This window comes from Sus scrofa, chromosome 3 (genome assembly GCF_000003025.6).
Source record: "Sus scrofa isolate TJ Tabasco breed Duroc chromosome 3, Sscrofa11.1, whole genome shotgun sequence".
Lineage (NCBI taxonomy): Eukaryota > Metazoa > Chordata > Mammalia > Artiodactyla > Suidae > Sus > Sus scrofa.
The window spans coordinates 110,597,002-110,623,135 of record NC_010445.4 but is presented as its reverse complement, the minus strand read 5'-3'; the positions used below and the strand labels follow the sequence as shown (position 1 = coordinate 110,623,135).

General features: G+C 49.4%; 1 protein-coding gene and 1 long non-coding RNA gene across 11 annotated transcripts in view; one reads left to right on the top strand and one right to left on the bottom strand.

Annotated features, from left to right (window-relative positions):
• PLB1 (phospholipase B1) overlaps window positions 1-17,213 on the top strand; it is a 135,314-nt gene extending 118,101 nt beyond the window's left edge. The window contains exons 51-59 of one of the 2 annotated variants that reach the window (XM_021087673.1): window positions 2,352-2,403; window positions 3,321-3,401; window positions 4,663-4,728; window positions 5,227-5,321; window positions 6,437-6,518; window positions 7,351-7,455; window positions 7,930-8,025; window positions 14,743-14,817; window positions 16,805-17,213. In XM_021087673.1, coding sequence (XP_020943332.1) covers window positions 2,352-2,403; window positions 3,321-3,401; window positions 4,663-4,728; window positions 5,227-5,321; window positions 6,437-6,518; window positions 7,351-7,455; window positions 7,930-8,025; window positions 14,743-14,817; window positions 16,805-17,008 — 856 coding nt within the window. In that variant the 3' untranslated portion in view covers window positions 17,009-17,213. Of the gene's footprint in view, window positions 1-2,351; window positions 2,404-3,320; window positions 3,402-4,662; window positions 4,729-5,226; window positions 5,322-6,436; window positions 6,519-7,350; window positions 7,456-7,929; window positions 8,026-8,811; window positions 9,203-14,742; window positions 14,818-16,804 lie in introns of those variants that run through there. The other variant, XM_021087674.1, reaches the window with a different exon arrangement.
• LOC106509865 overlaps window positions 5,074-26,134 on the bottom strand; it is a 143,098-nt gene continuing 122,037 nt past the window's right edge. For 6 of the 9 annotated variants that reach the window (XR_002342800.1, XR_002342802.1, XR_002342801.1 and 3 more), the window contains 4 exons: window positions 9,704-9,928; window positions 7,945-8,012; window positions 7,387-7,605; window positions 5,074-6,625 (listed from right to left, as the gene is read on the bottom strand). This is a non-coding gene — a long non-coding RNA (uncharacterized LOC106509865). Of the gene's footprint in view, window positions 6,626-7,386; window positions 7,606-7,927; window positions 8,034-9,703; window positions 9,929-14,582; window positions 14,735-14,924; window positions 14,997-26,134 lie in introns of all 9 variants that reach the window. The other 3 variants (XR_002342806.1, XR_002342805.1, XR_002342799.1) reach the window with 3 other exon arrangements.

Genomic DNA, 26,134 nt, shown 5'->3' with positions numbered 1-26,134 from the left:
AGTGGAAATGAACCGACTGGTATCCCTGAGGATGTAGGTCTGATCCCTGGCCTCATTCAGTGGGCTAAGGATCTGGTTTTGCCATGAGCTTTGGTGCAGGTTGCAGATGCAGCTCGGATCCTGCATTGCTGTGGCTGTGGCGTAGGCCGGCAGTTGTAGCTCTGATTTGTCCCCTAGCCTGGGAACCTCCATATGCCACAGGTGCAGCCCTAGGAAAAAAAAAAAAGATACAAAAGAATCCAAAACGAACTGCCTGCCTGCAAAGAGCTTGCTGTCTAGTTAAGGAACCTAAACTAAAAGGACATATTTTTCGGCGGGGGGGGGGGGGGGGGGGACGGGGACAGTGTTGTGTATGGCAGACTGAAAACGACTGTGTACTTTGGAACGCAACTGAAAGATCAGAAAAGTGTACAAATTTGAACCAAGGCAGTCTAAATACAGACAGATGCAGACCTGGAAGGGACCCAGGAATCATCTAGTTCTGCCTCTTCATTTAAAAGGTGAAAAAATTCAAGGCTAGCAGAATTGGGTGACTTGGGCGAGCTCCACAGCAAGTGGGTAGCAGAGCTGGAAGGGGACCCCCCTGGTCCTGTAACTCTCAGATTATAGCTCTTCACCCCAAGACTGAAAAGGGAGTTGGAGGTGGCTCTGGGAGGCGGGGGGAGGCAGGGCTCGCTCAGACCTGAAGAGTAAGAACATGACTGGGGAGGGGGCAGAGGGGACATCCCTGACTTCTCCTTGTGCTTGTGAGGGCTTCTCACCCACAGGTTCCCCTAGTCATACTTTGAACCTATCAAGAGATGACAGGCACATCTGTGGGCACCTTCAACCAGGACAGGCTTTGCGACAGATCCATCAACAGCCACAGCCGATGAGTTACAGTTCTGAATGTACACATGAGAAACATGGCGGGGATGGTACCACATGTGCTCGGCCCCCTGCCCAGCTCATTGTGGACATGCAAAGATTTAAAACACTCATCCCACGCCAGTTACTCCTTTTTTATGGCTCCTCCATGGAAACCTCCACTGGCTGTACCCCTTGTCATATCTTCTTCAAAGAATAGCTTTATGAGGCATGATTGACATGAGTACACTGCACGTGTTAAACGTGCCATTTGATGGCCCTGCTATAGGCATGTACCTAGGACACTATTACCACAATCGAGATGAGAACTATACCCACTGCCCCCAAAGTTTCCCTGTGCTGCTTTCTAATTAGTCTCTCCCTTCTGTCCCTTTCTGTCGCACCCCAGTCCCTGGGCCCCAGGTAACCTGCTTTCTCATCATGGTAGTTTCATTTTCTAGGATTGTATAGAAACAGAATCATAAACCACATACTCTTTGTCTAACTTCTTTCTTCCAGCAAAATTATTCTGCGGTACCTCCCCAGTGTTGAGTGCATCATACGTCATTGCTGAGTAGGATTCCCTGGGCACACCTCTCTCTCAGCCAGAAACAGTCATTCCTTGTTCATAGCTGATATCTGGGAGGTGAAGGGAGAACTCGTCCCTTCACCTGTATTTGTCTTCCTGCCCCTTTTGTTTCTGTTTGTGTTTTTTTTCACAGCTGTACCTGTAGCACATGGAAGTTCTGGGGCTAAGGGTCGAACTGGAGCTGCAGCTGCTAACCTACACCACAGCCACAGCCACGCCGAATCCGAGCTGCGATGCCAGATCCTTAACACACCGAGCAAGGCCAGGGCTCAAATTCACATCCTCACAGAGAAAACTGTCAGGTCCTTAACCCACTGAGCCATATGGGAACTCTGCTCCCCCTTTTGGGGAGCGGTGGGCAGGCAGGGGAAGTGAGGGGTGGGGAATGGCGTGGAAATTCAAACTACAGGGAAGAACAACAGGATTAAAGGAACAGAGAGTGGGACCTAGAGGTAAAGGTTAAGAGGACGCTGAAGGATCCCTGAGAGCGATGACTTTTTTCAAATATACAAAAAGGTTATTTTTAAACAGGCAGCCGATCACGAACTGAACGGGCTCAGCCGGCAATGAAAGAGCTGGATGAAATATAAGGGACTGTCCCTGATGGGAAGCGCAAGCAGATCCCACCCACCCCCGAGAGGGGCCACAGAGGACCAGGCCTGCAGAAGGCGAGGGTTGGATGCAGATTAGCCCCTGGCAGGGTCAGGATAGATTGTGGCCCCAAGGTCCATGGCAGATCTCTGATGTTTCCTAGGCTGTGATTTCTTGAGAATGAAAGGCCTTTCGATACATGCTGAAGGAAAACATTTTATATAACGTCTTTCTTCCTGAAACATCTCCTTGCCAGGCCTAAATCCTATAGCTTGAGCCCGCATGCCTGAGCCATCCCTAATGTCCCCTTTTCTTCCCCTCCTAGGGACATGCCGACCCAGGCCCGGGACCTTGTGGAGAGAATGAAAAACAGCGCTGTGAGTACAGAACCCTGGGCCCCGCTAAAGATGCTCTGTCTCTAGCTGCGGCAGGTGCAGGGGCCCTAGAGGAGCCCCCTCTGTACAACCGATGCTCAGGATCCAGGCTTGTCTTTAAGAGGGGCCCAATGAGCCACGAGGAGCAGGCCTTGCCACCCAGATGCCACCTCGGCTGCACGCCGTCCCGAAGGCCAGCTGCAGGAGGAGAGGGCGGCCGAGCGCTGAGGATGGCAGCAGGCCGCGGCCCCTGGCAGCCTTCCACTTTGCCCAAGAGTCGCTTCTCAAGCCCTATTATGTAAACTTGGGCTTCTAAAAATAGACTTCTCATTCCAATCCTTCCTCCTTCCCGCTCACAGGCCCCTCTAAACCCTCTCACCAGCACTTTTTTAAAGGCCCTGCGTGTATGCCTGGGGATTCAGCGCCTGGCAGGACTCTGGTGACGGCGGCCGCGGCTGAGCAGAAAGCCAGCTCTGGGCCTCCCAGCGCCCTCCCACCTCTCAGCCTGCGGGGCTCCCTCGCCACCCCCTCCCTGGACCCCATCCTGAAGAGCTCTCCCCAGAGGCAGTTCCAGATTTTGCTTCCAGATGAGTCTTTTGCCCCTGGCTCCTTTGAAGGCCTTTAGATCACGTGTTCGGGGTGTGTACTCACACCTGGACAGCGGCAGCATTCTTGAGAGGCTCTCAGAGGGGAAAAAAGCCCCCCTGTGCTGTGTGAGCAGACACACTCGCATGCACACACACGTTCTGTGGACTCCTTGCCCCAGCACCGAGGTCAGGGTGAGGGAGGCTCCGCCTGGCACCTTCTCTCCACTGTGACCCAACAGAGTGGAAGGCACTGCGGGGGTTGCTGGTGTCTGACCTGCTGAGCACCTGCCTGTGCCCCGACCAAGGCCCAAACAGGATCTGCTCTCCCCGCAGGAAATCAACCTGCACAAAGACTGGAAGCTGATCACACTCTTCATTGGGAGCAACGACTTGTGTCATTACTGCGAGAATCCGGTAGGCCCCTGCCCAGCCCCTTTGGGGACCCAGGAAGGGAGCAGCTGGCCAAGGTCACCAGCCTGGCTCACACACGCCAGGCCTGCCTCGCCCACTGCCGAGTGGCCACTGCACTGGTTCCACGATTCCAGAAATGTCTGGATGGATCCAGTTTTCGGGCACTGCCGAGGCGGCTGCCCTCAGGCACCCAAATACTGTTCTCTGGTATCGGGTGGATAACTAGAGAGTCCCTGCCCCTGGGTTGTTGGTGGTTTTCTCAGGGTGGGGTGGTTACAGGAGAAGACTGAAACCGTGTCATAAATAGGGCTGATAAAATTGAACCAATCCTGATCGATGGCTCGCTGCCCTTCAGGGAGCACACGCAGGACCAGCCTCAGCCGGCCTGGGAACCTAACCCGTTCCTTACCCTCTTTCTGTGGGGGAACATGTCCAGACGTCTGAATTTTTGGAAGTTGTAACTTTCGGAATGCATCTTGTTCCGAGGATGTGCTGAATTTGAATTGGCCGGGAACAAAGCAGCTGCCATAACTCAGCAGTCGTGGCAGAATGTTTGACAGTCACAGGCGGCAGGAAGGAGGCATTTCTCATAACTTGTGGCTCAGAAAGTCACCAAGGTCTCCATGGGGACCAGCCTCCCCCGCTGCCCAGACTCTAGGGGGCAGAAGCGATCCGACCCCATGGGGTTTTAAATGTCATTGTGTTCCTCACTCAACAGGGTCCAGGAAGCCAGCAGGAACCCCAGAATGCCTGACCTCGTGCGTTCGGGGTTATGGTCCTGGGGGCAGATTTTTGTGGAAAGGACCTGACGGCCACCACCAGGATTAAGTCAGGCCATGTTTTAGGAGGAGGCTCCATCAGCCTCCTGGTGGGAGATGGGGCAGGGGAGGAGACGCTCGAGCTGAGTCCCAGGGATAGAAGTTAGGGGCAGGCATTGCAAAGGGGCCTAGGTAGTGCGCTCAGCATGGGCCGAAGCCCAGAGGAACGAGACTGTGGCCATCGGGGGCCCTGTCCTGGTTGGAGAAGGTGGAGGCTGGTGACAGCCTGGACTGAAGAGGTGGTGGCCATGGCGTTGTCAGGGTCTGCCTCTGGCTAGAGGTACCGTGGAGTTGGGGGCAGGGATTGTTCACGGTGTCCAGTGGGGGGGGTCAAGAGACTTTTTAACGAGTCTGTGCCCACCAGCAATGCAGGCCGGGCACCAGGCTACTCCCTTCCTCACAGCCAGGAGCCCAGTGGCTGAAGGGGGTCCCTTCCTTCTTCACAGGAGGCCCACTCAGCCCAGGAGTATGTCTGGCACATCCAGCAGGCACTGGACATCCTCTACCAGGAGGTAGGAGAGCACAACGGCACGTCCCTCTGTCCCGCTTCCTGCCAGCAACCCGGCTGGTGGCTTGCTCACGGCGGCCTGCTCTCTGGGTGCATTCAGTGAGAGGCATGCTGAGCAGAGAGCCCCACAGGCAGGTGCCTGGATGGGGGTGGGAGGGAGGCAGCTGCCAAGCTCCTCTGTTGGGGGGGGGATTCTAACTGGATCTGACCGTATTTGATGATAAAGAGCTTGCCTGGTTTGCAGGGGGGCACCGGGGTTTACCAATAATATGAGTTTGGGCAAGCGACTCGTGTGTCTGTCTCCCAATCTATAAACTGAGGCCAATAAGGAAGATTTCCATGCACTAAATTACCAGGCCCTTTCCCTCTCCAGGCCTCGGTTTATTGGTAAAATTGGGGAGGGGGGAGTTAGACTGCAGAGGATCCAAGTTCTTTCCAGCAGTAACCAGTGCCCCCGTGACTGCCCGGGGCCTACTGAAGCCCACTCCTCTGCTCCCCACAGCTGCCGAGGGCCTTCGTCAACGTGGTGGAAGTCATGGAGCTGGCTGGTCTGTACCAGGGCCAAGGCGACACATGTGTCATGCCACTGGCAGCCCAGTAAGTAGACATACATGGCCCCAGGGTGAGGGCACCTGGGACACCAGGGCTGACCGATGCCAACAGGTGAGCCCGACAGTCCTGTCCAGGGCGCCAGCCATTAGCCAGGGGCTCGGGAAACCATTTGGAAAGGGTGCCCCCTGTTGCATGCATACTGGACGCAGGTTGCTTCATTTCTCTGGACCCCAGTTTGCTTTTCTGGAAAGTGAGGTAGACAGACCAAATGACATGGTGATGGCCAAACTCCAGTCTAGCACACTGTTCCCTGGTGGAGGGGTCGTACAAGGCAATGAGCTCTCAAGACAGCTCCCTCTGGCCTCGAATCCTGGCTCTTCCACTTAGGAGCTGTGGGACCTTGGACAAACCACCCAGCCTCTCTGGGCCTCTTACTTGTAGACTCTCCTTGGGAAGCAGAGGTGACATCTAGGAGAAATGCATGTAACGTGCATGGTGCCCGTGGGGCAGCCACTCAAGAAATAGTAACTTTTATAATGTGCTTATAGGACAGGCCTGCAGGTAAGGCACAACTTCTAAGATAAGTTGGGGCTGGAACTTAGTAAAGCCCAGCTGTGACTCTGCAAGAAGTTGCTACCCTCTGAGACCAGAGGGTCACCCAGAGTTCCTGTGACGGTTTGGGGGGAGGAGAGTCTACAGGGGACTGTGTTCTATCTGGGGTCAAATGGTTTCTATTCTTGCCTGGAACCAAGCCCCCATCTGGAGCGGCCAGTGGCTGGGGGGCTTACATTCCACCTTGTTGGGGTGTCTCAAGCTGGCTGAACCTCCCCAGCAGCCCAAGAGACCCCTCACTCTGAGCCCGTAGAGAAGGAGGGCTTCAGGAACATGAAGAAGAAAGCTGGGCCACCTGGCCAGTCTTCCCCAAACCCCAGCCCCCCTGGAGAAACCCTAGGAGATGCAGGCTTGGGAGGAAGTCAGGGGCACAGGCATCAGAGCCCAGCCCTTGCACCTTCTAGACCTCGTGCCTGAGTTATGGTTCTATGACCCGGACCCAAGAGGCAGCAAGGCTGCTACTGTGTATTGCCACCCTCCCCCGTGAGGTGGCCCAGGGCCCGGCAGCCTCCTGAGGATAAGGAGCTACAGGCCTCTTTGTCTCACAGGAGCAACTGTGCCTGCTTCCGAGGCTCCCAGGAGAACTCCCTGGAGATGCAGGAGCTGAAGACCGTGAACTGGAACTTCCAGGTGACCCCGCCCCCCCATCTTTACTCCTGGAGCAAGGATTCCAAAATTGAGTGTTCAGCAGGGCTTTCCGGAGAGTAAGGTCACTCCGTAAACACAGGTCACAGCCCCTGAAATAAGTATCCAGGCTAATGAAACACGGAGGCAGGGGAGGGGAGTGAGAATCTCAAAGGGGAAGCTGGGAGAAGCCCCGCCTCCAGCCCCCTCTGCCTGAGCAGGTGAGCGGCTCTAGGCTCCCAGAGGTGGCGCCACCCCTGTGGCCATGGGTCTCCCTCCCTCCTCACATCCATGGCTGTTCTTGCCCCCTGCCCCCGGCCCGGCCTTTCTGCAGCATATCCACCTCATGTGCTTGTCATCTTCTTTGAAGAAGCCCCCCCCCTCCCCCTGCCTCACTCCCCCGGTAACTTTAGTGAGCACTTCACCGACCCTACAAGCCCTGTCTGGTTTCAGGGTTTTTACATCCTGTCTCACATTTCCCAGATGGATGACCAGCTCCTGGAGGATAAACACAACTAGTCTATCCCTTGTACAGTCCACAGGATACCCATCCCCCAAGGTCACGGGCATGTTGAGGAGCTGGTGTGGAAAGGCTCCCCACTTGAATGGGAACCCTGTGTCTCTAAGTCGCTTCTTCAGGCGGTGAGAACAGGGGAGGCCTTGGGCCCGAGCCAGATGGCAGGGCCCAGCGGGGTGGCGCCCACGCCTGGGGCAGACTAAGCATCTGCACATGCCCTTTCGGTCCCTTGGCCCCAACCTGGCCCACCCAAGGCCGCAGGACAGACCCCACCCGCCCAGCCTGCCGGGAGGGTTGAGCAGCCTCTCCCCCCATCCACAGAGCAGCATCTCCGGCTTCTCCTTCCGGCCCCAGTACCTGCAGCGGGAGGACTTCGCGGTGGTCGTGCAGCCGTTCTTCCGGCACACGCTGGCCCCCCTGAACAACGTAAGCTGCCACCGGGTCGGGGAAGCCGGATTTCAGGCGATGTATTTCCTTCTCCACGTGGGCTTTTCTGGACCATCCCTACGAGAGCGTCCCCGCGGGGTTGCTTTTCCCTGCACCGCCTTTTTTGAGTATAACTAGGACCGAGATGTCCTTGAAAGAAAAGGAGAAAATTAACAGTGACCACGCTCCTCCGCCTAGCTCCCTAGCTGGACTGGGATGAAAGGGAACGTGTCCTAAAAATATTCCTTTTCAACTCTTAGGGCAGGGATGCTGAAGGGACAGGGATGGACTGGAGGTGGGTAGAATTTTTAAAAAATAAAAATGCCCTAAGCAGGGATTTTCTCCATCAAGATCTGAGCCAGTTGGCAGCAGAATTGAAAGGAGGAACGTTGAAAAGCCCAGGGCGCCGCTGCCTGGGGGGGCAGGTGGCAGGGCCCTCGCCCCAGGGAGATGACCCCTTGCCTTTGCTCACAGAGAGGGGGCGCTGACCTCAGCATCTTCTCCGAGGACTGTCTGCACTTCTCTGAACACGGGCATGCCGAGCTGGCCATCGCTCTCTGGAACAACATGGTCAGTGCCTGGGGGTCAAGGGGGCTGGTTTGTGTCACCTTAGATGCCGACTCTCTTTCCCACAAGGAGAAACCTACTGGCCCATGTGGCTCCTTTCTCCCCAAGGCACAGAACCGGCAGCTCATTTATTTGTCCTGACCGATTCGATTCGCTCGGCAGTGCCCAGTGCTGTCGGGGGATGACCTAGTCCCCAGGGAGCCTGGATGAAAATATCAGCTGCCACCCCTTACTGGGTGACCTTTGGCAAACTCTCTCTCCCTGGCTATTTGTATCAATAGCTACAAAAACAACAAAAATGACAGAGACCTCAAGAAATTGAGATAACGTGCGCATAGCACCCAGCCCGAGCATCAGCATTCAGCAGATGTCAGCCCCGTTCCTCCAGCCAACACATTCCCAACCATTCTCTCTTTAAACAGCAGAAAGAAAAGAGCCAATCAGCCTGGTTGCCCAGGCTGCCACTTGTTCTAGCCCTTTCTGATGAGGAAAAGGGAACCTCCTGAAATGAACCTAGAGCCCAGGGGCCACAGCCCAGCTTTCGGCCTCGCCTCTGCCTTTTGTGGATGGCCACTCGCTATGGGACCGTGAGCTCTGGTTGCACAGAGCTCGACCCGTAACCCTGAGAGCTGCATCCTCTCGCTCAGAGCAAATGAAATGCCTTTCCAATCCATGGGTTTCTTTTGATCCAGGCTCTGTGGGTAACCCAATCCCCACCCCGACTGGCGTGTTCCTTCATTTCTCCCATGGTGACTAAACAGTCTTACACGCCTGCTCCTTTCATTGCAGTTTCGGGCTCGCTGTGGCTCTGCCAAGCACCACTGTGCAAATATTCCCACACCTGTCAGCTCCTCCAGCGTGTCCAGTGTCTCACTCGGCTGACTCACAATATTGACTTTCTCCTTAGCTACACCTCCTCCTCCTCTTCTCAGAACAGCATGTAAGGAGCTTTTATCCTTGGCCTACTTAATTGCAGACTCAGCCTTCCTCTGCTTTTGTTTGCCTGGTGTTTTCCCACTGTTGACATCACATTCTGCCCACTCTTAGAACTTTCGTCATATCTGTCAGCCCAGGATTCTGAACTACAGTCAGAATAGCTTTGAGTTCCCTCCCAACCCTACCTCCACAGTACTTTTTTTTTTTTTGTCTTCTTAGGGCCGCACCCGCAGCATATGGAGGTTCCCAGGCTAGGTGTCAAATCAGAGCTCTAGGTGTTGGCCTACACCAGAGCCACAGCAACTCCAGATCAGAGCCATGTCCACGACCTACACCACAGCTCAAGGCAACGCCAGATCCTTAACCCATTGAGTAAGGCCAGGGATCAAACCCGCAACCTCATGGATCCTAGTCGGGTTCGTTAACCACTGAGCCACAATGGAAACACCCCACAGTACTTTTTAAATCAAAATTAAAACAACGTAATTCCTGAGAACAGTTATGTTTCTTTTGAAGATTCTTTTTTTGGTTTGTTTGTTTCTTGCTTTGAAGTCCAGTTGCCTTTCAGTGGCTGAGTCACTCGGCTTCATTCCTCTTAAAATCCTCCCCAAAATTGGATAGCTGTGCATGGTTCCACTTATCCCTCTCTGACCTCAAGGGAACCCACGGATTCTGAGGAGGAGCAGGAATGCTAAGCCCTGAGCCTTTCCTTCCCAGCATCCCCATCAAGGTTCAGTCCTCCTACCTGGGGCCTTCTGAGCCTGCTGAGCGCCAAGACCCTCCACGCATCTCCTCGGGGTCGGTGGCCGCATGATGTCACGATGACGTGAACATGACAAGGCCCACGGGTCTCATTCTGCATGAACTAATGTAGTTCTGACCTTCTCTTCCAAAGCAATCTCAGTAGTTCTTGCTATTCACTCAAGTGAGAGGCTTTTATTCCACACAAGTAAGTGGGAGGGATTTAGATCTGAAAACAAAAGGGAAACACTGCCATGGAGCCATATTATTAATACTACAAGGCCGTCTGTGGCTCCCCAGCCATCCCCCAAATTCCAAAAACGACAAAAGCAAGGCAAAATGAACCTAAAATCACCTAAGAGTGTCTTATCTGCAGCTGCACCTCAGATTTGATTCCTGGTCCTGGAGCTTCCATATGCCGGAGTGTGGCCACATGTACCAAAAAAAAAAAAAAAAGCAAAACAAACCTAAAATCATCTAAGAGTATCTTATCGGCTATATACATTGGGGAAATAATTACATAGTCCAGTGTTTTCCATCCAAAACTATCTTGGATATATCATGTCCACTTTTCAGATTATCTTCTTCCTGGAATTTCACCCCTAGGGTGACATAAAATAACAAACCGATAGAACTGGAAAGGATCTTAGAGGTCAGCCAGCCAGAATGCTCTAGAACTACAATGTAGGGACACAGAGCAATTTGCACAAGATCACACAATGGCAGAATAGGGATTAGAACCCAGGTCTAATCGCCAAGGGTCCTAGCCACAGCACCACCCTGCCTCCCTGCTCCCAGACTGATAAGCACATGTGCAACCAGTGAATTCATGTCTCCTAATTAGAGTCCTATGACATAGTGTCTGCAGACCTTGGCTGACACCCAGGGGAGCCCACTGTGGCCACACACACTTGAAAGTGTTTCATCCCCTGCCTGTCCTCTCAGAACAGTTTATGCCTCCTTCTCCAGAGACTTCCACAAAGCCAGAAACACCAATGGCACTTGGGAATGTTCTTCTCTTCTTCTGAACAGTTTTTCCTCCTCTTTTCTGATGCCTGTTCCTCCACTGCTGCCTGCTCCGTCTTCTGTGGTCGCTCCCTCAAGGCAAACACCGGCATCTCCCCCGGGGAACTGGGTGGCCACGCTAGTCTAATTGGTGGCCCTGTCCCCAGGCTTACAGCTATCAGAACAGCAATCATCAGCCCTGACTGTGTAGTACAATTGTCTGGGGACTTTTGGGAACCATGAATACCTGCAACCACTTTGGGAAACCTTGCAATGTCTCCTAAAGCTGAACGGATATATTCTGGGACCCCCAAATTCTACAAATATTCCCAACAGAAGAGTACATGCCTTGGTTTGCCAAAAGATGCATACCCCAAGAATGATCATAGCACCACTATTCATAATCCCCAAACAGGAAGCTCCCCAAGAGTCTACCAACAGCAGAATAGACAAACAAATGGTGGCACATTCACACAATAAAATACCTTATAGCAATGAGAATAAAACATCAACAACATGCAACTACATATATAAATCCAAAAACAAGCAAATTAATATGTGGTCTTATGGGGGGGTGGGGACTACTAGAAGAGGGTAGGAGGGCACTCTCAGTGTTGGTAATATTCTGTTCCTTGATCTGGATGCTGATTACATAGGTGTGCTCATTTTGTCATAATTTATCAGCAGCTCACCTATGATTTGTCTTTATTTCTACATGTATGTTAGCTTCCGTAAAAAGGTTTTTTTTTTTCTTTCTTACTGAGTCTGGGGTAGTACCTGGGTTCAATGTTTTCAAAGTTCCCCAGGTGATATTATTGTATAGCATTTGTATGCCATTGCCTTAGATCTGTTCGCCAGGAGGCAACCACAGCATTCTGCCTAAATGAAATCTGACCTATGCATGATCCTGCTTTCAAACTTCCAAGGCCTTGCCCCTCCCTGAAAGAGAAAGGCCAGGCCCCTTAGCACAGCAGGCCTTCCCAGACGTGGCCCCAATTAACCTCTCCAGTAGCCGTTCCCACCTCCCTGATTTGCACTTGGCAATCCAGCAAGGAGTGGAGTTTCCTATCTCATGCCTCCGTGTGTTTGCCCTCACTCATCCCCTCAGCTCAACCTGCCCTTGCAGCCCCCATGTCCTGGCTACTTCTGACCCTCCTCAACACTCAGCTCAGAAGCCTTCTCTGAGTTCCCAGAGCAGGCTAGAGGACCCCGGCCCCATGGCACCTGGCTTTGTCTTAGTCTGTCGTTTGCCACGTCATAGGTATCTATGGTATCTGTATTAGGAACGGTGGGCTCTAGGAAAAACAACTCCCTTTCCTGGGGTCACCAGGCCTTTGTGACTCCAGGCCATCCAGCCAGCCAGCCGCTCAAACACAATTTCCTGAGCACCTGTATGCGGTAGGGACTGTTCAAGGTCCCCGGGCAAAGTATGTCCCTGCTCTCGTGGAGCTTACGGTCTAGTGGGGAAAAGAGATAAAACAGCAAACCAACAAGGTAATTTCTGACCACATTCAGGGTTTAAAAAGATAAAGCAGGTGATGTGCCAGAGAGATGGTGGGAGAAGGAGGCCTCACCAGAGTGACATGTGAACTGAGAACTGAATGTCCAGAGGCTGCCAGGCATGCAGAAGTCTCGGGCCAGAGTGTTCCAGGCAGAGGAAACTGGACCTGTGCGGGCCCAGAGTCAGGAATGAGCTTCAAGTGTGTGAGGAGCGTGAAGGCCATTGGGCCGGAGGAAAGGGAGCAAGGTCACGGAGGTGGGTAAGGGCAGGGACAGGAGTCTGGAATGGCTTTCCGTGGGGGAGCCATGTGATCCGGTTTGCCCTTGGGCTGCTGCCTAGAGATGGACTAGAAGGAAGCAAGGGAGGAAATCCATCACTAGGAAGCTGCTAAGAATCCAGGTGAGAGACCAAGGGGGCCGGGACCAGGAGTTGGCGAGAGGTCAGATTTGGAATGGGTTTTGGACTGGCTAGTGGATGAGGCAGAAGAGAAATTACAGGGTGACTCTTCTGTGGCGGGGGGGGGGGGGGGTCAAGGAAGTCAAGCAGATGGTTGTCAGAGGGAAACAGGGTTGGAAAGGAAAAATCCAAAGTTCTGTTTTGGACATGCCAAGTGTGAGCTGCCTTCCAGAAATCCACTGGAGGTATCAAGTAAGGCATTAAATGTGTGATTCTGGAGCTCAAAGAGAGAGCTGGGGATGGAGATTTGGGGGCAGTGTGGGGGTTAACAGCCCAGAAGTGGTATGCAAGACCATGGCCCTGACTGAGAGCTCCTAGAGAAAGAATGCGTAGAAAAGAGCACAGGACCCACCACCAAGCCAAGCTGTGGGGCATTCTTCCAACTCTGACCCGTCAATGGATGAGAAGGAGGGAAAACAAGACTGCCATGTCTCAGGCGCCAAGAGAAGTATTTTGAAAGGGAGCCATCAACTTTGACCACGAGGGCAGAAGAGTCAAGCAAGATGAAGACACGAAAAATTGACGACTGAATCTGTCCATGTGGAGGTCACCCGTGACCAAGAGCAGAGCTCCAGCCACGTGATAGAGACTGAAGACCTATTAGGAGGCATGTTAGAGCAAGAGGTTGAGAAGTGCAACCAGTGGCTACAAACAAGTGTTCCAGAATTAGGAGGAGTAACAGTGAAGGCAGCAGGAGGGGATGTGGGGTCAGGGAGGGCGCTCGAAGGTTGGGAGATGAGTCGGTTGTGTGCTGATGCCCAGGAACCAGTAGAAAGGGAGAAACTGATACAGTCATCAGACCCACGTGATCATTACCTTCCTCTACGCCAGGTAGTTCCTGCATCTCTAGAATATCACTGGGAATCAGCCAACCCGATCTGTAGCATTCATTCTGTCACTAGGTGGTTCTGCTACAGTAGAAATCATACTCTCTTACGTATGTGAGCCGCCTCCTGCTCACCCGTGTTTCATCTTCTCATTTGATGTTCACGACAACCAGATGTGGAGTTTAATGCCACATCAGGTCATGGTTTAATGCCCCATCCTTAAACCTGGAGCATTTCAAGAGCCTGCCTAGCATCGCGCAGCTCATTTTCAGCAGAGCCAGGACCCTCACTGCCATGCCCACTCTGCCCTGTCTAGTCACCCGCCATGGTGTCCCTCCCAGGACCTGAGCAACCCTTCCTCCCCTAATTGTTACTGACAAACAGGTATAAGAGGCTTGAAGACAGCAAAAAAGCAAGGCCATGGCCAGATCTGGTTGTTAGCGAGCATAAGGTACTTTTACTTCCCTCCGGGGCAGTACCTGGAGGTCGGGAGCTGATGAGGTCAGGAACAGGCAGGCAAGCCCATTCCATGATGGGTGGAAGCTAGACATTCAGGACAGAATCTGGGTAGGTGAGAGCCAGAGATCCATCTCCGAGGTGCTGGCCACATGTCAGGGAACAGGCTACTGGCTAAAGATGCTGGGGAGGGGGTTACAGCAGCTACCATCTCGCCCTCCGAGGGTCCCAGGATCAAAAGCATTAAACAGAACGTCCCTGAACCACGACTGCACCTGGGGATATTTCAAGTAAACCTTTTCATCTATGCGAGAAACATACAAAAGTAGCTCAAGTGAGAAAACTCCAATTTCTTAAGGCTGACAAGCCGCGCAGAGGAATGACATCATGGCAACCAGTATATTTTCAAAGTTTCCCTGAAACTGACTAGCCATACACACTCCAAGAAGTTGCTAAGCATGAGCATCACCATTTTATAAAGTTGAAAAAGCAGAGTGTCTGCAATCACAACCACCCACAAGGGAAGCAGGAGAGAGAGGTTCTGGGCCTTGCCCTTCCACTCACAGTCACTGTAGCCTCTGAACTTGGCCATCAGTTTGGACACAGATGCAGGGTCCCCTGCCATGATGGACTCTGACCTGTCACTCTGCGAGTCAGACATCAGGTCCAGTTCTGGCCCCAGGGCTGCTCGTGTCTGCCGCGGGTCTTGGCCCCTTGCTGCTTTCAGCCTTGCGAAGGGAGGGAGGCTGGTGTAGATGCTCCTCCCTCTGACAGGAGGGTCTCCTTTTCTCTGTTCAGATGGAACCAGTGGGCCGTAAGACAACCTCCAACAACTTCACCTACAGCCGAACCAAGCTCAAGTGCCCTTCTCCTGTGAGTAACGTCCTGCCTGTCCTTGTGGAACAGGTGCCTGAGCTGGGAGGGTTGGGTGGGGTGGGGGGGAGGCTTTATCGTCATGCGTGTTCATTCTCAAATCTTACCTCTCCCAGCTGCCCACACTCCTCTGGTCCTCAGGGTACAGCAGCCAGGAGGGAGGGGAGGGAGAAAGCAACCTGTTCAATTGAAGTAGGAAGAGGCTCTCAGGGGAGGCAGATGAATGAGCACTGTCCAGAGCCACACTACCCGGAGGGTCTGAGGCATCCTCTGAGTTCACCGTGCTCCGAGGAGCCCTCCCCATGCCAAGCACACTACGGGAGGTGGGGTTAGAAGCAAAGAGAAGTAAGACATGGCCATCTCTTCTTCCTTTTTTTTTTTTTTTTTTTTTTTTTTTTTGTCTTTTTGCCATTTCTTGGGCTGCTCCCATGGGAAATGGAGGTTCCCAGGCTGGGGGTCGAATCAGAGCTGTTGCCACTGGCCTAAGTCAGAGCCACAGCAACACAGGATCCGAACTGCGTCTGCATCCCACACCATAGCTCACGGCAACGCCAGATCCCCAACCCACTGGGCAAGGCCAGGGATCGAACCCGCAACCTCATGGTTCTTAGTCAGATTCGTTAACCACTGTGCCACGACGGGAACTCCAAGATATGGAGTGTATTCTGAGAGCCACATCCTCCTCCTCCCTTTCCAGCACTGCCCAACCTGCCCTCACCTGGACCACTGACAAAGCTCTCCTCTCTCCCTTATCCGCCCATCCAGTAATCACAGCCAGACACAGAGCAGCCTGTCTGGAAGGAATTCCAGTCTTTTTTTTTTTTTGGCTTTTTAGGGCCACACTTGTGGCATATGGAAGTTCCCGGGCTAGGGGTCGAATTGGAGCTACAGCTGCTGGCCTACACCACAGCCTCAGCAATGTGGAATCCAAGCCTTGTCTGCAACCTACACCACAGCTCATGGCAATGCTGGATCCTTAACCCACTGAGTGAGGCCAGGGATCAAACCCGCATCCTCATGGATCCTAGTCAGATTCATTTCTGCTGCACCACAGTGGGAACTCCCAGGAATTCCAATCTTGTCAAGGCTGCTTGAAACCTTTCCCTGGTCCCCACACCCACCTTCCTCTACCACTTTAGACACACACTCTGCTCCCTGAAAGTGGAGCAGCTTCCCAGACCAGCCCCATGGCGGCCCCCAGCTGTGCTTTCCCTGTGGCCATCTGCTCCTCCTGCGGGCTCATCCCCCATCTCTGCCTGTGGAAGGGCCTTACATCCTGCAAGGCCCAGATGTTTCCCTCTCTGGGCTGCTATTCACCTCATCTCACCCCACTATTCCTGCCCCAGACACACAGCTGGATTGGTGTCTCTTTTCTGTGTGCACCTCTTACAAGCACTGACCCCAGGCTCTTTTGTGATGTGATTGCTTCTGAACACGTCTTATCTCCCAACTGGACAATGAGTGATGTCACATCTGAACCCCCAGGCTCTCCCAGCTCCTAGCACCGGGCTCCAGACAGCAGACATGCCACCTACATCCACTGGGAGGAAGGAAAAATTCAGGGAGGCAGGCCCTCCGAATTTGGGTTCTGAATCTACTGCAGAACCTGCTGTCCTTCCCCACGGCTGGGCACTCCCATGATGGGAGGATGGGAGCAGCTGTCCACTGGTGGCCCAGAGGTGGGGGCTTTGCCAGCTCCCTGGGCCTCCCTGCTCTGGGTCACCTGCCAGTTCCCAATCTTTCCAAACTGAGTTGATGGGAAAGGAGTGGCTGGTAAGAAACCCAAAGGGGGTTACAGCTCAGTGCTGGCCCCTCTGGATACCCCTCCTCATCCAGGAGGTCTGTGCGCAGGGTGGACAAAGGAGCTTTATAAACAGGGATGCGCTGCCGAAACAAGGTGCCTGTACCGTCTCTGGGATGGGGACTAAGCAAGCCTCGGATGGATGCTTTTCGGGCCTCTAACCCCTGACCGTCTCCCCCTCCACAGGACAGCCCCTACATCTACACCCTGAGGAACAGTCAGCTGCTCCAAGATAAGGCTGCAGCAGGCCCCAAAGAGCTCCCCTGGGCCACGCCAGTGGCAGCAGGATGTGGCCTTGTGGTTGGCATTGGCACCGTCATGGCCTGGAGAGCCCTACGACGTCGCCAGAGGGGAAATCCTCCAATAAGTCTGAACACTGGGAGCTTCTAGGCCGTCCAGCCTTGTGAGGACTCTCACCCTACACTCCCCCAGCCACACTCCTCACCAGCCCTCTACCTCAGCCACTACAGAGCTCACTCGCTATGATACCTGGCGACACAGGAAGCCGAAAGGACAGTCATGCCTTCTTGGGGCCTGGGACCTATGCTCTTGGAATTGGCACATCTAAATAAAGGCCAAAGCCATTTTATTCTTGGGTTTGCCTGCTTGAAGCTCTCACTTCCACCTGTCGCGTGGTGCAAGTGTGGGGGTTGGAACCTTTCGTGTCCTGTCTCAGCCAGAGCTGCCTGATGGATGGCCAATCTGCACCCAGAACGACACCTGACCAAAGCCATTATTTCAAATGTGGGAGAAACACTGGCCACCAGGGGATGGCTGGAATCTTGGAGCTTGCTGGTCACCATTCAGTACAATCCAGCACATGCCTATCATGCAATTTTCTGTACCCAGGACAAAGTAGAGCATTGTGGTACCTCCAGGGTTGTGCCTGGCCCAGAAGACTAATTTGTTCAAAAAATAGGAAGCTCTGTGACAGTGTGTGATTCAGTCCCAGGGCTATAGTAGGTAAATGTGTCTGACTGCCTGCAAGAATAGGCGTTCCCTGGGAGAAGTTTCCTAGAAGAGAACAATTTTGAAATGTCATTTAAGAAAAGGTTTGGGGGAGTTCCCATCGTAGCTTAGTGGGTAACGAATCCGACTAGGAACCATGAGGTTGCGGGTTCGATCCCTGGCCTTGCTCAGTGGGTTAAGGATCCGGCATTGCCATGAGCTGTGGTGTAGGTAGCAGATGTGGCTCGGATCCCGCATTGCTGTGGCTGTGGTGTAGACCGGCGGCTACAGCTCGGATTCGACCCCTAGCCTGGAAACCTCCATATGCCATGGGTGTGGCCCTAGAAAAGACAAAAAGACAAAAAAAAAGGTTTGGGACATGACTACTTCACATATCCTCACCCTGATTTTCTCAAAGTGCTAAATTTAGGAAAGAATTTCTCCTACATTACCAGGTTTCTGACAATCTGATAATAAGGCTCCCTTCATTTAACCCCTCCCAGGAGCAAGACCCTGAGCTGGGTATCTTACTCAGATCATCTCTTTGATTCTGCACAGAAACCCAGGGAGGGGATAATGAAAATTTTTGAAAATGGAATAATTGGTGCACAACATTGTGAACACACTCAGTGCCACTGACCTATTCTCTTTAAAACAACTAAGTGTATGTCATGATTTCACCTCCATAAAACCCCCAAATCCATTACCATCTCTGTTCAAAAGTACCTCTCTGATCCCAAAGGCTGAGATGACAAAGAATATGAGTTAGAATCCCAGGTACAGCATTTGAATGTGTGGCCTTCACAGCAAACCCCATCCAGCCTTAGTCCCAGTTCCTCAGGCACCTCGTCTATAAAATTGGAACGAGCACCCACGTTGCCTGTCTCGCAGAGCTGCTAAACAACAAGAAAGGGTATAAAAGTGCTCTGTAACTTAAAATATCGCACACATGGAAGTGGGCTGTTGTTTTCTCCTCTATAAAGAGTTAAGATCCAGCCTGTTCGGGAAGTGGAGAGGTACAGGGATGGCTTTGGGCACTGGGGAGAAATGTATGAAGACTACCCGCTTTCCTCTCATGGAGGTTCATCACCTTATTTCTCTTTGGCGATGCAGAGTAGAGTCTCCAGAGGGCCTATCCAGTCCCAGTGTTCTTCCAGCTTCAATTTGTGCTGCAGTACAAGGAAGAGACTGTCTGTCCCCACTTCTTCCAGTAAATGGAAAACAATGACTCTCACATACCAGAAAGAACCACAACATTCCAGCTTGTGTTCCTTGACTACCACAGTGAAACACCAAAGATAACCCATTAGGTCAAAGAGTTCAACTATTTTTTCAGTTCCTCAAGTTTCCATTGCAGTAGCTCCTACTTCAAAGAACCATGGAATTCAGAATCATAAGTCTACTCGCACTTGGGTTGGGGGTTGAAATTTACACTACCTGAGTCATCCAGGAGTCACCAGTCTGAAAAAATTATGGGAGAGGTAGTCCCAGACTGGTAACCAAGAACACTTTGCAGAAATAAAAAGAAATCCTAGAGTTCGCATCGTGGTGCAATGGAAACAGATCCAACTAGGAACCATGAGGTTGCGGGTTCGATCCCTGGCCTCGATCAGTGGGTTAAGGATCCAGTGGCGCTGTGAACTGTGGTATAGGTCGCAGACGCAGCTCAGATCTGACGTTGCTGTGGCAGCTGTAACTCTGATTCGACCCCTAGCCTGGGAAGTTTCATATGCTGCAGGTGCAGCCCAAAAACGGGAAAAAAAAAAAAAAAGAAAGAAAAAAAGAAAAAGAAATTCTCTCTGAAAGGCTACAACCGCAAACTAGGCCCCCAATTCCCATCAAATATATGCTAAAAAAGCCAAAATTTTAAAATACATGAGAGCACTTACTTGAACTTTGTGGTATTATATATACACTGGAACATGTCTTTTCCTGTAGCAAAATGGTCAGTTTAGTTAGGAGGACAGCCACAGCCACTTGAATGAAACCAACAAACCTTGAGAAAGCTACACTCTGTTGTACTTTCCTAGAGGCTTTTGAGTTTTAAGAAAAAAAGATAGTGTGGCTTAAATTTGGTCAAAAGCCATCATAAAGAATGGAATTTTAATTAAACTCTGAAGGATGGAGAGTTGATTCGGTTAGAGGCTGAAAAGAATGAGGTCACAGAGACTGAGAAAACTCCACCTAAGGGTAGAGACAAATGAGCATGGTGACCATTGAGGATAACAAGAAAGATACTGTCCAGAAAAGGTGATGAGCCAGATAAAATCAGAACAGGGGGACACTATGGCAAGGGCAAGGAATTCATAGTGATTACATTGTTATAATGTTTGTAATATTGGGCTGCATTTGCTTTGGGACTATAAATGTTACTAGGAAAAGACTGATACAAAGAAAAATAATATCAATAAAAGTTGACATAGAGTGCGTATGCTATGACAGGCAACACGGGGCACAATAAATAAACTTGCACATCTCTGTTATATTTTTAAAAAAAGAGAGAAAACCAAGACTTGGAAGAGTTAATTGGCCCAGAGTTACACTTTCATTACATAATGGGATAGTTATAAAAATGAAAACTGGTTTCCAGAATAGGGGAATAAACCAAAAATACAAAACAGATGATACTAGCAGCAAGTTGGCCTGAAGTGAAAATCAATGTTTTGCGAAATAAAAGTCAAGAAAAGAGGACTACCTGCTACCTTCACAAGGCTATGATGGCACCATGAGTTCCTCTCCTTCCAACTGATCTGAAGAACTGATCCGTCTCTAGTTGATAAGCTACGATTTTAAAAATTAACCATAGGGACTAAGATTAATTTTGCTAGAGCATATGTGCAGTTACAGCAACGAGCAAATCTTTTAATTAGGAAAAAACAGAACAATCCCAGCGAAAATTAGTAGACACAACAAATGACAAGATTAGATCCACATTTTACATAATAGTATTGAAGACAGACTATAGGTAAGTAGATTTCAAAATATTAAAGACAAAAGGAACTTAAGGAGAAACATAAAATCAACTGGAAAACAAGGTTTAAAATAAATACGTACCTATCAATAATTATCTCAAATGTCAATGGACTGAATGTTTCAATCAAATGATATAGAGTGGCAGATTGGATTAAAAAAAAAAAAGAGCCTACAATATGCTGTCGACAAGAGACTCACCTCAGGGCAAAGGGCACATATAAATTGAAAGTGAGGGGATAGAAAAAGATATTTAATGTAAATAGAAATTACAGGAAAGCAGGAGTCGAAATACTCATATCAGACAAAATAGACTTTAAACAAAAGGCCATAAAAAAAGATAAAGAAGGACACTAATGATAAAAGGATCAATTCAAGAAGAGGATATTATACTCATCGACATATATGCCTCTAGGAGTTCCCACTGTGGTGCAGCAGAAACAAATCCAACTAAGAACCATGAGGTTGCAGGTTTGATCTCTGGCCTCACTCAGTGGGTTAGGGATTCAGCGTTGCCATGAGCTGTGGTGAAAGTCACAGACGCAGCTCAGATTTGGCATTGCTGGGGCTGTGACATAGGCCAGCAGCTGTACTCCGATTCTACCCCCTAGCCTGAGAAGCTCCGTATGTTGCAAGTGCAGCCCTAAAAAGCAAAAAAGAAACAAAAACCATATATGCCTCTAACATAGGAGCACCCAAATACATATAACAAATACTAACAAACATAAAAAGTGTAATTGCTGGAAATACAATAGTAGGAGACATTAACGCCCCACTGATATCAATGGACAGATCTTCTGGACAGAAAATCAATAAGGCAATGGAGATCCTAAATGGTACAACAGAACTATTAGACTTCATTAATATTTTCAGGACACTATATCAAAAAAAAATAAAAATAAAAAACAGACTATCATTCTTTTCAAGTGCACATGGAACATTCTCAAGGACTGACCACACACTGGGGCACAAAACTAACCTCAACAAACTTGAGTATAGAAATCATTTCAAGCATCTTCTCTGACCACAATGGCATGAAACTAGAAAGGAACAGCAGGCAAAGAAATGAGAAAAAACTGACAACATGCTACTAAAAAAACCAGTGGGTCAACAAGGAAATTAAAAAGTACCTGAGACAAGTTCCTGTCATGGCTCAGTGGTTAACGAATCCAACTAAGACCATGAGGTTGTGGGTTCGATCCCTGACCTTGCTCAATGGGTTAAGGATCCAGCGTTGCCATGAGCTGTTGTGTAGGTCGCAGATGCAGCTCAGATCCCGCATTGCTGTGGCTCTGGTGTAGGATGGCAGCTACAGCTCTGATTAGACTCCTAGCCTGGGAAGCTCCATATGCTGCAGCAGCAGCCCTAGAAATGGCAAAAAAGACAAAAAAAGAAAAAAACACCTGAGACAAATGACAATGAAAACAAAACCATACAAAATCTATGGGATGCAACAAAAGCAGTTCTAAGAGGGAAGGGCATGGCAATACTGGCCTTCCTCCAAAAAAACAAGAAATATCTCAAATGAATAACTTAACATACCACCTAAAAGAAAAAGAAGAACAAACAAATCCTAAAGTCAGCAGAAGGAGGGAAATAATAAAGATCAAAGAGAAAATCAATTAAATAGAGAATTTTTAAAAATAGAAAAAAACAATAAAACTAAGAGCTGGTTTATTGAAAGGGTACACAAAATTGACAAACCTCTGGCCAGATTCACCAAGAAAGAGAAAGAGAATCCAAATAAATGAAAGAAGAAATAAAACAGTAGAAATCTCACCTGATACTGCAAAAATACAGCAGCAAAAAAAAAAAAAAAAGTAAAAGACTATGAACAATTATATGCCAACAAATTTGACAACCTAGAAGAAATGGAAAACTTTCTAGAAACATACAGCCCACCAAAACTAAATCAAGAAGAAACAGATAATTTGAATAGACTGATCACTAGAAATGAAACTGAATATGTGATTAAAAAAAACACACACAAAAACTACCCTGTAAATAAAATTATAGGTCCAGATGGCTTCAGAGACAAATTCTACCAAACATACAAAGAACTTTTATACCCATCCTTCCTAAACACTACCAAAATACTGAAAAGAAATGCTGCTCCAAAAGACATTCTCTGAAGCCACTAATACCAAAACCAAAGATACCTCAAGAAACTTATATGCCAATATCTTTAATGAATATAAATGCAAAAATTCTTAACAAAATTTTAGCAGACTAAATCCAACAAAACATAAAAAAGATCATACACCACAACCAAGTGGGATTCGACCAAAGTTCACAAGGATGGTTCAACATATGCAAATCAATCAACATCATACAGCACATTAACAAAATTAAAGTAAAAAACCACATGATCATCTCAATAGATGCAGAAAGAGCATTTGACAAAGTCCAATATCCATTCATGATAAAAACTCTTATAAGGAGGATCCTGTCATGGCTCAGTGGTTAATGAATCCAACCAGGATCCATGAGGAAGAGGGTCCTATCCCTGGCTTCACTCAGTGAGTTAAGGTCTGGCATGCTGTGAGCTGTGGTGTAGGTTGCAAGACACAGCTCAGATTCTGCATTGCTATGGCTGTGGTATAGGCTGGCAGCTGTACCTCCAATTTGACCCCTAGCCTGGGAACCTCCACATGCCACAGGTGTGGCCCTAAAAAGACAAAAAACAAAACAAAAAAACCCCAAAACACTCTTATCAAAGTGGGTAGAGAGGGAACTATCTCAACATAATAAAAGCCATTTATGACAAACCCCACAGCCAATATAATACTCAACAGAGAAAAGCTGAAAGCCTTCCCACTAAAATCTGGAACAAGAATGCCCACTCTCACCACTTTTATTCAACAGAGTACTAGAAGTCCTAGCCACGGCAATCAGACAAAAAGAAAAGAATAGAAACAGAAGGTATCCAAATTAGAACAGAAGAGGTAAAAACTGTCACTATATGCAGATGCCATTCTACAAAATATAGAAAACCCAGAGTCTCCGCCATGGCTCAGCGGGAACAAATCTGACAAGTAACCATCTGGGAGAGCATGGCTGAGTGTCTTTCCTGATGCTCTGTGGATGTTAAAACATATCAGAAAGCACAGACAGGGAGTTCCCATCGTGGCTTAGCAGTGACAAGCCCGACTACTATCCATGAGGATGTAGGTTCTACCCCTGGCCTTGCTCAGTGGTTAACAATCTGGTGTTGCTGTGAATTGCAGTGTAGGTGACAGATGCAGCTCAGATTTGTCATTGCTGTGGCTCTGGTATAGGCCAGTGGCTACAGCTCCAATTCGACCCCTAACCTGGGAACCTCCACCATATGCCATGGATGCAGCCCCCCCCCTAAAAAATATAGATAGATAGATAGATAGATAGATAGATAGATAGATAGATAGATATAAAACTCTAAGGACACCACACAAAAACTACTTGATCTGATCAACCAATTCAGCAAAATAGGAGGATACAAGATTAACAGGCTAAAAACATACAGAAAAGTAGTATTTCTGTATAGTAACAATGAAATGCTAGAAAGGGAATCTCACTTAAGAAATCAGTTGTGAGATGGGATTAAGGGGGCAGAGTAGAAGGACTGGAACTCATCTTCTCCCATGAAAATAACAAAATTACAACCAATTGCTTACAACCTAGACTGGGAACTATCGAAAAAGATATCCTACTCCAAAAAACAAAGAGGAGGCCACATCAAGACGATTATATAAGCAACCCCATACCTACCAGATGAGTGACCCACAGACTGGAAAGTAACTATATCGCAGAGGCTCATGCACAAGTGAGAGTTCCAAGCCCCATATCACATTCCCATGCCTTGGCATCTGGCACTGGGAGAAGGAGACCTCTGAGCACTTGGCATAGAGGACCATCAGGGCTTGTGTGCAGGAGCTCCACTGGTCTGGAGGAAAGGCACAAACAGGATATCCTGTGCACTGGGTCCCAGGGCAAAACAGAGACTCCATAGGAATCTGGGTCAGACCTGCCTCTGGTTCTTGGAGGATCTCCTGGGAAAACAGGGGGTGACTGTGGCTCATTGTGGGGTAAGGATATTGGAGGCAAATGTCTCAGGAATAATCATCAGTGTGAACTCCTCTAGAGGTGGCCATTTTGACGAAAAAAAAAAAAAAACTGGCCCCAATCATCAGGGTTGAGAAGCACCAGGACAAACAACAAAACTGGTGGGAACACAACCCCAGCCTTCAGCAAACAGGCTGCTGAAAGATACCTCCCCAGGCATATAGCTGCCTCTAATCACACCCAGATACAAAGTACCACCCACTAGAGGGATAAGAATCAGCTCCACCTGACAAAGGGAAGGCACCGGTCCCTCCCATCAGGAAGCATGCAGCAAGCCCTCGTACCAACTTCAGCCACAAGGGAGGCAGACATCAGAGGCAAGAGAAGCTACAACCCTATTGTCTGCAAAAAGGAGAACACAATAAAACTCTATACAAAATGAAAAGGTGAGAATTATGACTCATATAAAGGAATGAGGGGGGAAAAAAAACCAGAAAAATAGCTAAGTGAGGCAACAGTCCCTCCCATCAAGAAGCCTACAGCAAGCCCCTTTACCCAACTTCAGCCACAAGGGGGGCAGACATCAGAAGTAAGAGAGGGAGTTCCGTTCCCATCATGGCTCAGTGGTTAAGGAATCCGACTAGGAACCAAGAGGTTGTGGGTTCGATCCCTGGCCTTGCTTAGTGGGTTAAGGATCCGGCATTGCCATGAGCTGTGGTGTAGGTCGCAGATGCGGCTCAGATCCCATGTTGCTGTGGCTCTGGCGTAGAATGGTGGCTACAACTCCGATCCAACCCCTAGCCTGGGAACCTCCATATGCCATGGGAGTGGCCCAAGAAATGGCAAAAAAAAAAAAGACAACAACAACAAAAAAAAAAAAGAGAGAGAGGGGGAGTTCCCATCGTGGTGCAGTGGTTAACGAATCCGACTAGGAACCTTGAGGTTGCAGGTTCGGTCACTGCCCTTGCTCAGTGGGTTAATGCTCCGGCGTTGCTGTGAGCTGTGGTGTAGGTTGCAGACGCGGCTTGGATCCCACGTTGCTGTGGCTCTGGCGTAGGCCAGTGGCTACAGCTCCGATTAGACCCCTAGCCTGGGAACCTCCATATGCTGTGGGAGCAGCCCAAGAAATAGCAAAAAGACAAAAAAAAATTTTTAAAAATTAAAAATAAATAAAAAAAAAGAAGTAAGAGAGGCTACAACTCTATCATCTGCAAAAAGGAGACCACACCAAAAACCTATAAAAATGAAAAGGCAGAGAACTATAACTCAAATAAGGGAGCAAGAAAAAACTCCAGAAAAACAGCTAAGTGATCTGGAGATTATAAGTCTCCAGGAAAAAAGACTTTAGACTGATGATACTGAAGATGATGCAAGACACTGGAAATAAACTGGAGGCAAAGACTGATAATTTACAGCAAACATTGAGCAAAGAAATAAAAGATGTAAAACTTAAGCAAGCAGAGATGCACATAACTGAAATAAAAAATTACAATACAAAATAAAAAATTCATCAGAAGCAACCAATGGCAGAATACAGGAGGCAGAAGAACAAATAAG